Source organism: Topomyia yanbarensis, chromosome 2 (genome assembly GCF_030247195.1).
Source record: "Topomyia yanbarensis strain Yona2022 chromosome 2, ASM3024719v1, whole genome shotgun sequence".
Taxonomy (NCBI): Eukaryota; Metazoa; Arthropoda; class Insecta; order Diptera; family Culicidae; genus Topomyia; species Topomyia yanbarensis.
Window position 1 is genome coordinate 42,570,759 of NC_080671.1, and position 14,111 is coordinate 42,584,869.

A 14,111-nucleotide genomic window follows, 5' to 3' on the forward strand; every position below is an offset into this window, starting at 1 on the left:
GTACAGTGATAAACTGAAATTAGTCTAGTCATTGTGTGTAATACGCAGGATGTAAGAAGACGAAGGATTATCGTTTTCAGTCAAATCTGTTCGCCTTTGGCTGTTCTATGACTCTCTATACGTAGTACTCTTATAACATATCAGATTATCATGATCTAAAACTAATTTTCGATTTCTCTCTTCCTTTCGCAGGAAATTCTCTCGCAATCGTCCGAGAAGCTGGAACACCTGATCGCCTCCTCACCCGCCTCGTTAGCCGCGAAAGCTTCCGCCGAGCAGGATGCGATAGCAGCGTTGCAAGCCCTACGCAACAATAACAATCATACAAAATCAGTTACCTCAGTACTTAGTAAAACGCATCTACAAAACCTGGAAGCAAATTCAGTATCTGTGATCCCGATTGAGAGCATGAAAATTTCGTCCTCCAATCAGCAGCAGCAGCAGCACCACCACCACCACCAGCAGCCGTCGATAATTCACCAAACGATACACCTGCATCCGACTCAGCTCCAGCAGCAGCATCAACCAAAACAGCCACTGATACAGGTCAAGAACCTGACCCAGCTCCAGCAGGAACATCTCGAAACCGCAGCGGTATTAATGGACATTAGTAAAAAAGTGATAATCTCGCCACCCAGCTCGAATCCCCAGTCGCCCAGTTTGATTGCCGAACAGCAGCAGCAACAGCAACAGCAGAAGCAGCAACAACTGCAGCAATCGCATCAGTATCAAACCATCAACAATAACAATCAGCCACAACTACAAAGTATTAAATCGTCTGTGATAAAGGTGTGTATGAGCTTTACTTGATATCGGGGGTCACTCATTTTTTTTAAAATTCAATTCGTTTATTTGATAAGGCAGGTTTGCGTTAGCTTAAAGGTGCCAACTTTGTTTTGTTTTACATTTTAAATTATTTAAAACTAGGGGATCACATATTGATTTTTTTTTACAATGAAACTAAGGAGATTTTATAGCTATCTTATACATAAATATTATTTTCGTATGATTAGGGGGGTCATTTAGTTTTTATGGCAATATGGTTTGACATTTTTGGCAGAGAGATTATTGAAGCAAATAATTTTTAACTAAGGAGGACAACTGTCTTAAAACTAGGAATAACTAGAGAACGTGATTGAATTTTGTAAAGATTCGGGGAGATTAATTACAGTTATGTTTATGTGGAAGTAGAGTTGAGCATTTTCAACGAGATTATGTAATATAATAGTTAGAACTAGAAGAGACAGGAAGAGCTAAATGCTTCGGGAAGATATTTGTGGCAGGGGGGGGGGGGTTAGGGGGTGATACTTCTGGGTATAAGAGTCAGGGGAAGGAGGTTGGACAAAAATGGCGGAAGAAAGTTATTAACTTTCAGTTTCAGGCATCGGGAGATCAACGGCATAGATTATAGACTCGGATGGCCTTCATCACGAAGAATTATGTACTGGGACGCCGCACAGTGGCTGGAGGCTGGCCAAAACCTCAAAAATTTATTTTTGAAATATTAATACTTTATATTTTTTCTAAATTGCTCATGTATTGAATGGTGTATATTCAAAATTTTGTGATAATTGGCTAAGAATACGATTTTTAAGATGAGTTTAAACGTAGGAAAGTCCGGACTTTTTAATGATTTTCATTTCCGAAACCACCATTATTCTGTTCACTTCAAATGCATGTTGCTCTTTTGATTTTGGTCCGATTTTAGCACAACTAGTTTCATTCTGTAGAGGAACGAAAAAACTTGGTTGGTGAATAAAATACATCTGGAAACTTTGCTTAGAATTATGACTTTTTAGTTTAAATATGTTTGAGGTGGTCAGATCAAAAATACTTCTTTCCCTAATGTATTGTGTAGAAATTTCGGAATCATTTTGGAACGGTCACATAGTACACATTCTATGGGAAATAACCTCTACTTTTCGAATATCATGGTCTCGTTCTGCGCCTAGGTGCGCTAAAAGGTTTAAGGAGATTTCGAAGCTTTGTTGCTGATATGGAGGCACATGGTGTTTTGTGTAAAATAGTTAGACAATCTACAGTAAACCAACACGTTATACAATGGATTTAAAGTAGTGTTCTTCATTTTTTATGATATATCTGATATTGGTGTACAGTAATGGAAAATTTATCATGAAAACAGGATCTTAGTTACAAGAAAGGTTCAATGACACTGTATGGAAAAATGCATTTAATATTTTTCTACTTTTGACATCAAAAATGAGCTCAGCACCTCAAAATTAGCTTAAATTGTGATTTTCAGCCAAATTAGGTAACATTTGAGGTTTTGACCGACTTTTGTTTGAAGACCCACCATTGTGCGCCGGGTGGTTCTCCTCTAGTCGGCAGGGGTTCCTCCAGACGATTTCGTAGTACAGCTCAGATGCGGATCGGAAAAACTTCGAGTTGCGCGTGTGGTTTGTGCGTAGGTTCCGTGTTTGATGGCTCATTCGGCAGAGATGTTTGGTGTCGCCTTGGAGTCGCATCAAACCTTCGTGGGTGTATGGTACAGGCGGAAGGGGACACTTTTGAGAATGATAAGAAAAATAAAAGGGACAGTTAAATTTGTATATTGATGATTTTTAGGAATGTGTATACTAGGAGATCGCGGCTTGGCAGACCATCTCGAACCGGGACGTTAGTTGGTCCATAAGCCGAGACCTAGCGGAACTGTACTCGGTGCACGCCCAGCCAATGTGCTCGATGTCGTGATAGCCGTCGCCACAAACGCAGATACCACTATCCACGAGCCCAATACGCAGAAGATGTGCATTCAGCGTGTAATGGTTTGCCATGAGTCGGGACATCACACGAATGAAGTCATGACCCACTTCCATTCCCTTGAACCAAGGTTTCGTCAATACCTTAGGGACTATTGAGTGTAGCCACCTTCCTAGTTCACCATTGCTTCACGAAGTTTGCCAACTTTCGAGGGTTTTCTGATGAGTAATATTGAAAAATTCGTGGAAGCAAATTGATCTTTCATAAACGTCACCTTCTAGGGCACCCATCTCCGCCTTCTTATTGCCCGAAATGGAGCAATGAGAAGGGATCCACACTAAGGTAATCTGGAAAGATTGGTCAGATAAAGCACTTAGTAGCTCCCGTATTTTCCCCACAAATGCGAGAAGGGCTTTCCATGTTTCATCCAGCGAATATCGTCAATAGAACTCAGGCTATCCGAGACGATGAAGTAATGGTCGGGGGGTAATGTGTCAATGACTCCAAGGGTATACTGAATAGCAGCTAGTTCTGCGGCGTAAACTGAAGCAGGATCACTGAGTTTGTAGGAAGCGGTGAACTTTTGATTGAAAATTCCGAAACCAGTGAACCCTTCGAGGTTTGATCCGTCAGTATAAAACATTTTAGAATTTGTCGACTTCTCGAACTTTATTATAAATATGTTTGGAACCACTTGTGGGTGTATGTGGTCCAGAATTCCACGAATCTCGTCTTTTATGGATGTGTCGAAGAAACCAGTAGATTCAGAAGTATTTATGAAATGCACACGGATTGTAAGAAGAAGGATTAATCTTCTGCGCCATATAGTCAAAGTACAGCGACATGAAACGGGTCTGAGAATTGAGCTCAACAAGCCTTTCGAAATTTTCAATCACCTCCGGGTTCAAGATATCGCATCGAATGAGCAATCGATAATAGAGTTTCCAAAATCGATTTTTCAGTGGGAGAGCGCCCGACAGCACTTCGAGACTCATCGTATGGGTCGACTGCATGTACCCTAAGGCGATACGCAAACAACGATACTGAATTCTTTCGAGTTTGATGAAATGTATGTTCGTGGCGGAGCGAAAGCAGAAGTATCCGTGTTCCATTACCCACAGTATCGCTGTTTGATACAACCTAATTTGGTATCCTGGGTGGGCACCGCATTATGTTCCGGTTATTGTACTAAGAAAGTTGATCCTTTGTTGGCATTTCTGTTTCAGATACCTAATGTGGCATCCCCAAGTACCTTTCGAGTCGAACCAGACTCCTAGATATTTTACTGTGAAGACCTGAGCGATAGTTTGACCCATTAATAGAAGCTGGAGTTGTGCTGGTTCACGCTTCCTAGAAAATACAACTAGCTCGGTTTTTTTCCGTGGAGAATGCGATATCCAGCTTGATAGCCTAAGCAGACAAATTGTCTAAAGTATTCTGTAGTGATCCTTGTAGATAGAAAGCTTTGGGTCCCATAACAGAAACCACACCATCGTCTGCAAGTTGCCTTAACGTGCAGGAATTGTCAAGACATTCATTAATGTCGTTGACATATAAATTGTATAACAGAGGGCTTAGACATGAGCCTTGGGGAAGGCTCATGTAACTAAATCGTGATGTCGATAAATCACCATGCGAAAAGTGCATGTGCTTTTCTGACAACAAATTTAGTAAAAAGTTTTTTATAGTCGCTGAAAGACCATGCTGGTGTAGCTTTTCTGAATGTTGATAGAAACTTAATATCTAGGAACACTGATGCCATCTACTCTTTGCTAGCATATGCCATTTGAATTTCGGTTGAGAGCAACGCAAGACAATCGTTCGTTACTTTGCCTTTGCGAAATCCAAATTGTGTATCTGACAGTTAGCCATTTGCTTCGACCCAATTGTATAATTTTCTCGAACAACTTCCGGATACAGGATAGCATTTCGATCGGTCGATACGAGTTGTGGTCGGAGGCTGGTTTTCCTGGTTTTTGGATGGCGATGACTTCACTTGTCTTCAATCGTGTAGGACAATGTTGGCCTCAAGAAACTTATCAAATAAATTCAACAAGCGTCTCTTGGCAGAGTCTGGCAAATTCTTCAACAAGTTGAATTTGATTCTTTCTGGCCCTGGAGCTTTATTGTTACATGACAAGAGAGCAACTCTACCATCGAAAAAGGTGTTTCGTTCGCGTTATCGTGAGGGGACGCGGCGTGATCGATCTTCTGTGCCGGGGCGAATTCCGGACAAGCCTTATTGGCGAAATTCGCATACGTCGGGCTGTTCCCCAAAGAGCGCTCATCGATGTTTCTCACGTTAATCCGGCGAATCGGCGCAATTAACCGCGTTTCTTGGCTTTCATCAAACTCTTCATTCGCGTTTCTAACGTCGCGTATTGTCGATAGCTAGCAGGTAACCCGTCGTCCTGGAAGGTCGGATTAGGAGAACGTCTTAGTATGTTCGCGCCGGGTACTGGCTTAGTCTGAGCTTGATTCGCGCTGTCGAGAATCAAACCTGCCAAAAAGCTGTACTCTTCCTCTGTAGGAAATTCTTGAGTAGATTCGATATTGTCGGATATCGCGGCAGCATAGCTCTTTCAATTGATATTTCGTGTGAGGTCATACGAAATACTGATTGATTCCAATGGTCTTGAGCTGTTGGTGATCTAGACTACGATTGGCAGATTATTGAAAGAGACTGCGATCGGAAGATGGTCGCTACCGTGGGGATCAGGGATTACCTTCCACGCGCATTTCAACTGTAGCGAGGTCGAGCAAAGGGTTATCCCTTTGCTCGACTTCGCTCTAATGCGCTTGACCGCTGCTGCTGCATGTCATTTCACCCGTGTTTACTAGCACTCCTCCATAGGGGGTGTCTCGATTCAGGCGAATAATATTAAAGTCGTAGAAGTTGAGATCTATATCGGAAGTTAACCAAATTTCACATAATGCAAGTACATCGCAACTCAAAGATAAGATTAAGATTTTGAAGGAATCGTTTTTCGGGATGATACTTCTGCAATTACAACCAACAGTACTGCCTGCATTTCGTCACAGCTCCCATCGACATCGTCTTTGCAACAAAAAAGTATTTTCAATATATTATCAAAACGTAAGAGGGATGCGGACGAAGACGAATAAATTTAACCTGGCAACATCCTCAAGCGATTACGATATCATTGCTCTCACTGAGACCTGGTTGCTAGGCGATGTGTGCAATGCAGAGCTCTCATCGGACTACACAATATATCGCTGCGACCGAAACCAGAACACCAGTCAGCTTCAACGTGGTGGAGGTGTACTGATAGGAATCAAAACCAATCTTCTGTCAACAATGGTACCGCTCCCCGGCTATGAGCACCTCGAACAAATCGTTGTTCAAGTAATTCTAGCATCTCAATCGATATATATTTGCTGCGTCTATCTGAGACCGAATAGTGATCCTGTATTGTACGCTGCACATTCTGATGCCGTTCAGAAAATATTGGACATGGCCAATGATATTGACACCGTCATTGTGTTGGGCGACTATAACCTGCCTCATCTTCGCTGGACATTGGACGACGACCTTAACAGTCTTATCCCAATGAACGTCTCGTCAGAACAGGAAATCACTATGTGCGAGTCCATGCTGGCTGGTGGTATGTACCAAATCTGCGACCTTCAAAACATAAATGGACACATTCTTGACCTTGCTTTTGTCAATAATAACAGCAATGTCGAGTTTCTAGAGACACCAACTGAGCTACTTAAAATAGATACTCATCATAAGCCCTTCGTCCTATGTGTTGATGCCTATGTCGATCCCGGAAACGATACCTTTTCACCAACTAACGACCGCAACTTTGATTTCAATCGCTGCAACCTTGATGAGATTTCTGAATCGATTGAAGCTATCAACTGGAATACACTATTAGCTGACTGTGAACTCGACCACTCTGTGAGTGTTTTTTATCACAATATCTTTGATATTCTACGTCGATCGGTCCCGCCAAAACGAACACCTAGAAAGCTGCACAAAAAACACTCATGGTGGACTGGTGAGATTCGCCATCTTCGAAACATTCTCCGTAAGAAACGAAAGCGATATTTTCGCAACAAATCGCACTACAACAAAGCGCTACTTCATCAAGCGGAACATCGGTAGGAGACAGCCTTGGCGAATACCTTCCAGGAATATATAAACCACATCCAGCATAACCTTCAGAGCGATCCTTCGTCTTTTTGGACCTTTATTAAAGAAATGAGACAGCCTGACAGAGCGCCCGTGAATGTCACGTACAAAGGTGTCACAGCTCGACAGCCGCTTGATTCAGCAAATCTTTTTGCTGATTTCTTCTGTGAGGTCTTCAGCAACTCTGAGACAACTACCCCGGATTCATATATGAACACTTTACCCACTTATAATATTGCAATATCGAACTCACCTCTACTTGAGCACGATATACGTACAGCACTGAGTAACGTTGATCCCGCTAAGGGCGCCGGCCCCGATCGTTTACCCCCGAAACTAATCAAAGGATGTGCAGATTCCTCTCCATTATTTTCAATCGGTCTCTTACCGAAGGCCGGTTTCCTCGCGCATGGAAAACTGCAGCGATAACCCCCATTCACAAAACGGGAAGCGCACAGCGTGTGGAAAACTACAGACCTATTTCTATTCTCTGCTGCGTAGCGAAAGTTTTGGAGAAACTTATATATGAAAAAATGTATGCTGCCGCTAAACCTGCCATCTCTGATTTCCAGCATGGCTTTGTCAAGACACGCTCGACTCTTTCAAACCTATTGGTTTACACCAGTGTCTTGTTCCCTGCTGTGGAAGAACGACACCAAGTAGACGCGGTATATTTTGACTTTTCAAAAGCTTTCGATAAAGTTCCGCATAATATTGCCATCGATAAGCTGGAAAGGCTTGGCTTTTCCGTCTGGCTAGCTAATTGGCTGTAGGCCTACCTAAACAATAGATCAGCTTATGTCAAATTTGCAAACCTTACCTCGACTGTTTTCGAATTACCGTCTGGGGTCCCGCAAGGCAGTCATCTCGGGCCTCTTATTTTCATCTTATTCATAAACGACCTCTGCGAGCGAATCCACTCTGAAAAGCTGTTATATGCCGATGACCTGAAGATTTTTCGAAAAATAAAATCTCCTCTAGACTATGTAGTTCTTCAAGCTGACATCGACTTAGTTCAAGATTGGTGTATACTCAACGGAATGGATTTGAACATAAACAAGTGCATAGTGATTAGCTTTAGTCGATGCCGTTTAATTTCTCGTTTCGACTATAAAGTAGATGGCTGTAGCCTAGAAAGGTTGTTTTCAACCATATATTTTCGACCATATTTCCACAATAGCTGCCAAAGCTTTTGCGACTCTAGGCTTCTTGCGAAGAAATGCTTCAGATTTCAGTGACCCGTACGTACTCAAAACATTGTACTGCTCTCTGATACGCAGTACCCTGGAATATGCTGTCCAAGTTTGGGCGCCACACAACGCAACTCAACGTGATCGCATCGATCGAGTGCAAAAACGTTTCATACGATTTGCTCTTAGAAATCTGCAATGGCGCGACCCAGTACGTTTGCCTCCATACTCCGACCGATGCAAGCTGTTGGACATGCAGACTCTTGAACAGCGACGGGTTTTACTACAGGGGCTTTTAGTATTTGACGTTATCACTGGAAACATCAATTGCCCTGATCTACTCCAGAAAGTAAACTTTTTTGCTCCGCAGCGCCGATTCCGGGACCCGCCTCTTCTTTGGATCCCCCGGCATAGAACTGCATATGAACAGAGTAACCCAATCGACATGTGTTGTGTGAAGTTTAACGAAACAATTGGTGTTTTTGATTTTAATGTGTCAAAAAAGAGTTTTAAGTTAGGTATAATCAATGTATAGCATTAAGGTTTTATTTTTTAACGTCTGAACGGCAGTCAGCCGAAGACATGTATAATAAATTAAATTAAACTTGCCCTTTTTGACTCGGATCGTTTACCTGCCTTTAGTTGTCTAGCAAAATCCTTATCTTGTCCGACCGGACCTTTGAAATTTCGGTCACAGCCGAGAACCGTTCTGTCAGATTTTTAGAAATCTGAAGAAGATTCAGCGATTTAATCTTTGGCAGAAAGAAGCCCACAAATGGACCGGCTGAGAGTTCTGGGTAGCGTTTGGACCGGGGGAGCCCTACGAGTCTAACCCGATTTAACCTCCATTTAACCATCCGGAGAGGGAATCATCGAAAACGTCAACACACATGTGTTAAGAAAGATAAAAATCACTTATCTTTAAACTGGTTTCTAACGACGAGCCGTTTCAGCTTATACAGCTGGTTATTGCTTAGTCCTTACGCGCGAACAAAAGACTTAAAGAATGTTGCCTTGAAAAGAAAACACTTAGCAATAGCGAGACAAAGCGTCGAATCGCCTACCGCACAAAAATAGAAACACACCCGAACTGTCTGAAAGTTACGGTACGAATGTTCTTGTCTATATTGAGGACTATGCAATAGACACTCGACTACATGACCTGTCGAACACAATCAGGTAGACGACAAATGGCGAAATTTCTTACCTGGTAATAGCAAGAGGGTGAATGTTTTGACGTTTCTTTGAAAAATGAGTGAAGCCAACATAAGCTGGCTTTCTGGCTCGGTTAGTTGTCAAAAATGACAGCGAAAGCGCTACAAGCAACGTTCATATCGCTACGAGCCAATGTTGTTAACTCGACCTGAAACTTATCGAATGCAAACAAACTACATTTCGATGTGCTTAACTGGTATTCAGGTGATAAAAGCGTTCGGATTTTGTGGAGAAGAAGCGATTCAAGAGAAAGCGTGATTTCTCATATATTGTTATTAATTACTTGTTTTGAATCCAACTTTTTAACAGTGTTATACAGTTCATGTGAACCATGTGAACAGACCTTGAACATTTGAAACGTAGCTAGCGCTACTGGCATTTGGTGGCAGCTTCAGGCAACAAACAGTTTTCACGGGGCTGGGTAATAGGTGTTGTTTACGCCAGCTGATTTGATTTGTACTACATTAATCAAGTTCAATGTTTTAGTTGAACTTCATAAAGTCTCGGCTGTTTTGGTCGATATAACTAATACAAATCACTACCTCAAGGTGTACCTCCAAATTATAAAATATAAATAAAACGAGATATGTTTAGGAAAGAATTGGTGAGCTTTACGAAACTTCAATCCTTAATAAATGCTGAGCTCGTTTCTGGAATCACTATAAGGTTTTTAATAAAAGAAAAACAATGATAGTCGTGGTCTGGTATATATTTTTCCCCTACCTCATTCAGTTATATCAAAATCAAAATGAATCCGAAATATTTTTGAAACCTACTGGTAAATTGAGAAGTAATCCAAATTTTACGGTTCTATTTGAAGAAAAAAAAAGATTAGGCAGTGGCGTTGCAATTGCTATTAATCGCAAAATTAAACATCGTAGGTATTTTATCTTCTTTTGACACCAAAAATATCTAGTGTTTAAGGGGTGACACCACTATAGAGCATGAAAAAATAAGCTTATTTATCTAGACGCAATACGAGATGGATTAAGATCTTGCAAAGTCAGATGTATAATACCAGTTGTGAAGCACAATTTTTTTTTTTAAAGTAATTTTGTCACAAGATGGCCGCTGTGGACCAGAACGCAGAACAGCACGAAAATGATACAGGCGGCTGGAGTAAGTGAAGCTAGAACATACAAACCAATTCAATCAGGTTAATCTGGTTTAACAAAAACTTGTACATACACCGCAACTAGAATGGAAGAAAAATTTGGGAAACATTCTTAAGAAAATAGTCGTCCTTTTTTCATCGACCACATTCGGGAGCTTGTGCTTTTATTTTATCATTGTTCAGAGTCTGCCATCCATAAAAACCTCTCATCAATGGCAATCTTTCCTTCTCCCTCCAGCCTCACGAGTTTCTTCTGAATAACCTGAAACGATCGCCCAGCAGCGAAGAGATGGACCTCACGATGAAACGCCTGAAGGTGGAACCGAACATCCTTTCGCCAACGCTGCCCGCCACGACCCTGGTCAAGAAGAACGTAATCAAACGCGAAAGCCTGCCGGAGATAATCGGTGACGATCAAACGAGCCAGCACAGTGACAGTGCCGACAGTAGCGACTCGGGGCGGCTTCAGATGGACATTTCCTCCCAGGATGCCGGCTCGGAATGTACGACGGATGAGATCAAACGGTCGAACAACAACAATAATAACAACAATCACCACCACCATCATCATCATCATCACCACCACAACCAGAGCAATCAAATTGATCACCTCGGGCGAGAAACGCCGGACAGCTTGAACTCGGTTGAAGAACAGCAACATCTGCAGCAGGTACAGGTTCATCTCGGACAGCAGTTTGGCGCGTTGGCGGATGGTACGGATCCGGCGACAACCCAGCTATGGCAGGCTCTGGCGCAAAACACAAGTAATTATTCTGTCGCTTCTCATCTACTGAATGTCACTCAATGTCTCGTTATTGTTCTATTTTAGATCTCATAAATGGTGCTGGCAACGAAGCAACTCAACTCCTCCGCAAGATGATCAATGCACGAGCACTTGGCCTTCAATTCTCGCCGTCCATTCAAATCACCCCCGGAGTGTCACTGATGAAGGTAAAATCTTCTAAATTTGAAAGAAACAACAAATTTTTTAACATCATTTTTGGTTTTTAGGCCGAGGCTAATCGTAGCAGCGCTCAAGGTCGCCGCAAACAATCTTGCCCAAGTCGGACACCAGTGGAAGGTAATTCTCCAAACACTACGATGGAAGCCCTCAAGCTGACCACTTCGGGTAAGGCTGGTGGTGCAATGACTGTAGTTACTAGTAACAGCAGCAGTAGTCCGGTTCATCTGGATACTGCCAGTCACATGAACCGTGCCAACTCGACCAACATTTTGTTTCGAACGAAATCGGATGCCTCACCCCAGGGAGGTCTCATGCCGAGTTCAATCGACCAGAGCAGTGGTGTTGCTAGTCCTCAGCTACTAACTGGCAAAAACACCGCAGCGGCCGCTCAACTGGCGGCTCAACAGTTAGCACAGCAATCACAGGCCCAACAGCAACAACAGGGACAGCAAGCTCCAAACCAGCAGCAGAACTCCCAACAGAAGGATATGTCTTGCACGAACTGCGGAACTACGACGACGACCATTTGGCGAAGGAACATCCGTGGCGAGATGGTTTGCAATGCCTGCGGGTTGTACTTCAAATTGCACGGCGTAAACCGACCGCACACCATGCGGAGAGATACCATTCATACGCGACGACGTCGTCCGAAGGGGGATAAATCGACACGAAGGAGTAAGTGAAATTAATTGCTAAGAAATATTGTGACTAACAATTAACGCGTGTTCTATTGCAGAATCCATCAAGCAAGAAAGCAGCGAACCAATGGACAACGGAGTTGTAGAAGGAGCGGCTGATCTGCAGGCTCTCCAGAATCACAACCTATTGATTGCTTTACGGGATGCTGCTCGTGCGACACCACCCAATTTCCCAATGCCACCTGTAAGTATTGGCTACTTTTACTTGTTTTTTCTTGTAACGAATAAGTACATTACATTATGAACGGTTCCGTTGCAGGCCTTCCAGCACTACCTGCGGGTAACGCAGAACTTTGACCCGACGGTGGCCGATATGGAGCCAGGTGACGATAGCGGTCCCGAGAATGACATTGACTCGTGCAACTTACCGTTGAACCTGGTCGCAACCCAGCTCGGTAGCGACTCGTCGCAGCACTGACTGCGTCGGAAGCCCGTGAAGGTTAGCTAGGGCAAGCGAAAGCCGCCGGCGAGAAAACGCCGCCGGAGAAAGAAAGGCAAGAGCAAAAGCAATAGGAACAATCATCATCAGCCCTAAGGGAATCTGGTCCCAAACTAATACAATCTTCCTCGAGATTTTTCTTATTATTTCAATTGCGGTGATGTAGTGCACCCGACGATGCTACCAGCTACTACTACAACTAATGTTAATCTACTACAGCTATGGTTTCTATCAGTACTTCAATTTCTATAACTAAAAAAGCAAACCAGTAATCCAAACAGCAAGCGAAGCCGTAATGACACATACTAAGATGCGATAGAGAGAACCAAACACGGCACGAGCATCTCTACAATCCTATCAAATTTGGACTTAATAGAGACAGAAAAGCAAGAAATTCTATTTCTCTAAGAACTTAGTGTTTTTTTCTAACAAAAAACACGAATACTCAATATAAAAGAACAAAACAATCGCTACTCAAGTTAAGGCGCACTAGTGATTGGACGGCAAAGGAAATACTCTTAGTTTTTTACATATGAATAATGAATGGATCTTATGACAAAGATCGCTAGAACCGTAGCGAAGGTTGACTAAACCTTCACCTATTAGAGCAGCTACAAGCATGAAACATCCTAAAGCAATAAAAAATACCGGCGAAAAGAAATATTAAAGACAGTTTCTAGAACAGTACAGTTATATCGCTTTAAACCGAGGCAGAGCACTGATAATATTCGCCGAATATTTGCATGATATTACTGATAAAATTGTACGTATGCGACAACAAATGAAAAAATAATCAAACGTTGAACCGACAGTTTTTAGATTTTTCAAACACGTACGAGACAAATAGTTTCAGCTTCGATTGCAGAAATCAAAATTTTAAATTTTGACGTTGAACATTTTCAGAAGTATTATTTTTAACCGATTATCGTTGTGAATTCATGAAAACATAAACTTTGCCTAAACATTACACAAAATAATTCAAACACTGGAAGAACAGAACACAAAACGGAAAATATGTGATAAACATTGTTGGTTGATATTCTTAAAAGTTGCTAAAAGGAGAAACGAAAAGCAGTTAAAATTAGACTTCTAGTGAAGTCGGTAAGCACAGAGAGTAAGGTAATAAATCAAAATTAATTTGTAGAGATGCAAAGAAGAAAAAGAAGTACAGCCAAACACAACTGTTTAAACTGTAAATACTCAATCATTCTTCCCGCTTTGCCTAGAAATTCTGCTATCACGTGGTGAGAAGGGAAGTAAAAAATACTGGCACACTTTTCAATGCCTGAAAACCGCAACTTACGGTTGAAAGGATATTCTACTATCCTAATGAAAAGATTTAGTTGCACAAAATTTTTCTTTTACTCGTAGCGGGTGGCAGTATTTTCCATGAAGAAATATTGTTCTCGCTTATCAACATACTTAAACGCTATGCACGTGATCAATAATTATTAATCACAATACTTAACACTTAACACCGATTGCGATAGATTGCGTTCCTTTTTTCAGTTTAAATTCGCGAAGAAACTAGCTCTCTTATTGAAAACCAAAATCCATCCAAACTAATCTGACTTAAGAAATAATTTTCATCTCAAAATAGTGCTCGATATT

General features: G+C 42.0%; 1 protein-coding gene across 3 annotated transcripts in view; it reads left to right on the forward strand.

Annotated features, from left to right (window-relative positions):
- The window catches only part of LOC131683449 (probable serine/threonine-protein kinase DDB_G0282963), a 709,953-nt gene extending 696,263 nt beyond the window's left edge, over nt 1-13,690 (forward strand). For all 3 annotated transcript variants that reach the window (XM_058965448.1, XM_058965450.1, XM_058965449.1), the window contains exons 4-9: nt 193-789; nt 10,638-11,163; nt 11,229-11,350; nt 11,411-12,038; nt 12,100-12,245; nt 12,321-13,690. In XM_058965448.1, coding sequence (XP_058821431.1) covers nt 193-789; nt 10,638-11,163; nt 11,229-11,350; nt 11,411-12,038; nt 12,100-12,245; nt 12,321-12,479 — 2,178 coding nt within the window. In that variant the 3' untranslated portion in view covers nt 12,480-13,690. The remainder of the gene's footprint in view (nt 1-192; nt 790-10,637; nt 11,164-11,228; nt 11,351-11,410; nt 12,039-12,099; nt 12,246-12,320) is intronic.
- The last annotated feature ends 421 nt before the right edge of the window (nt 13,691-14,111 follow it).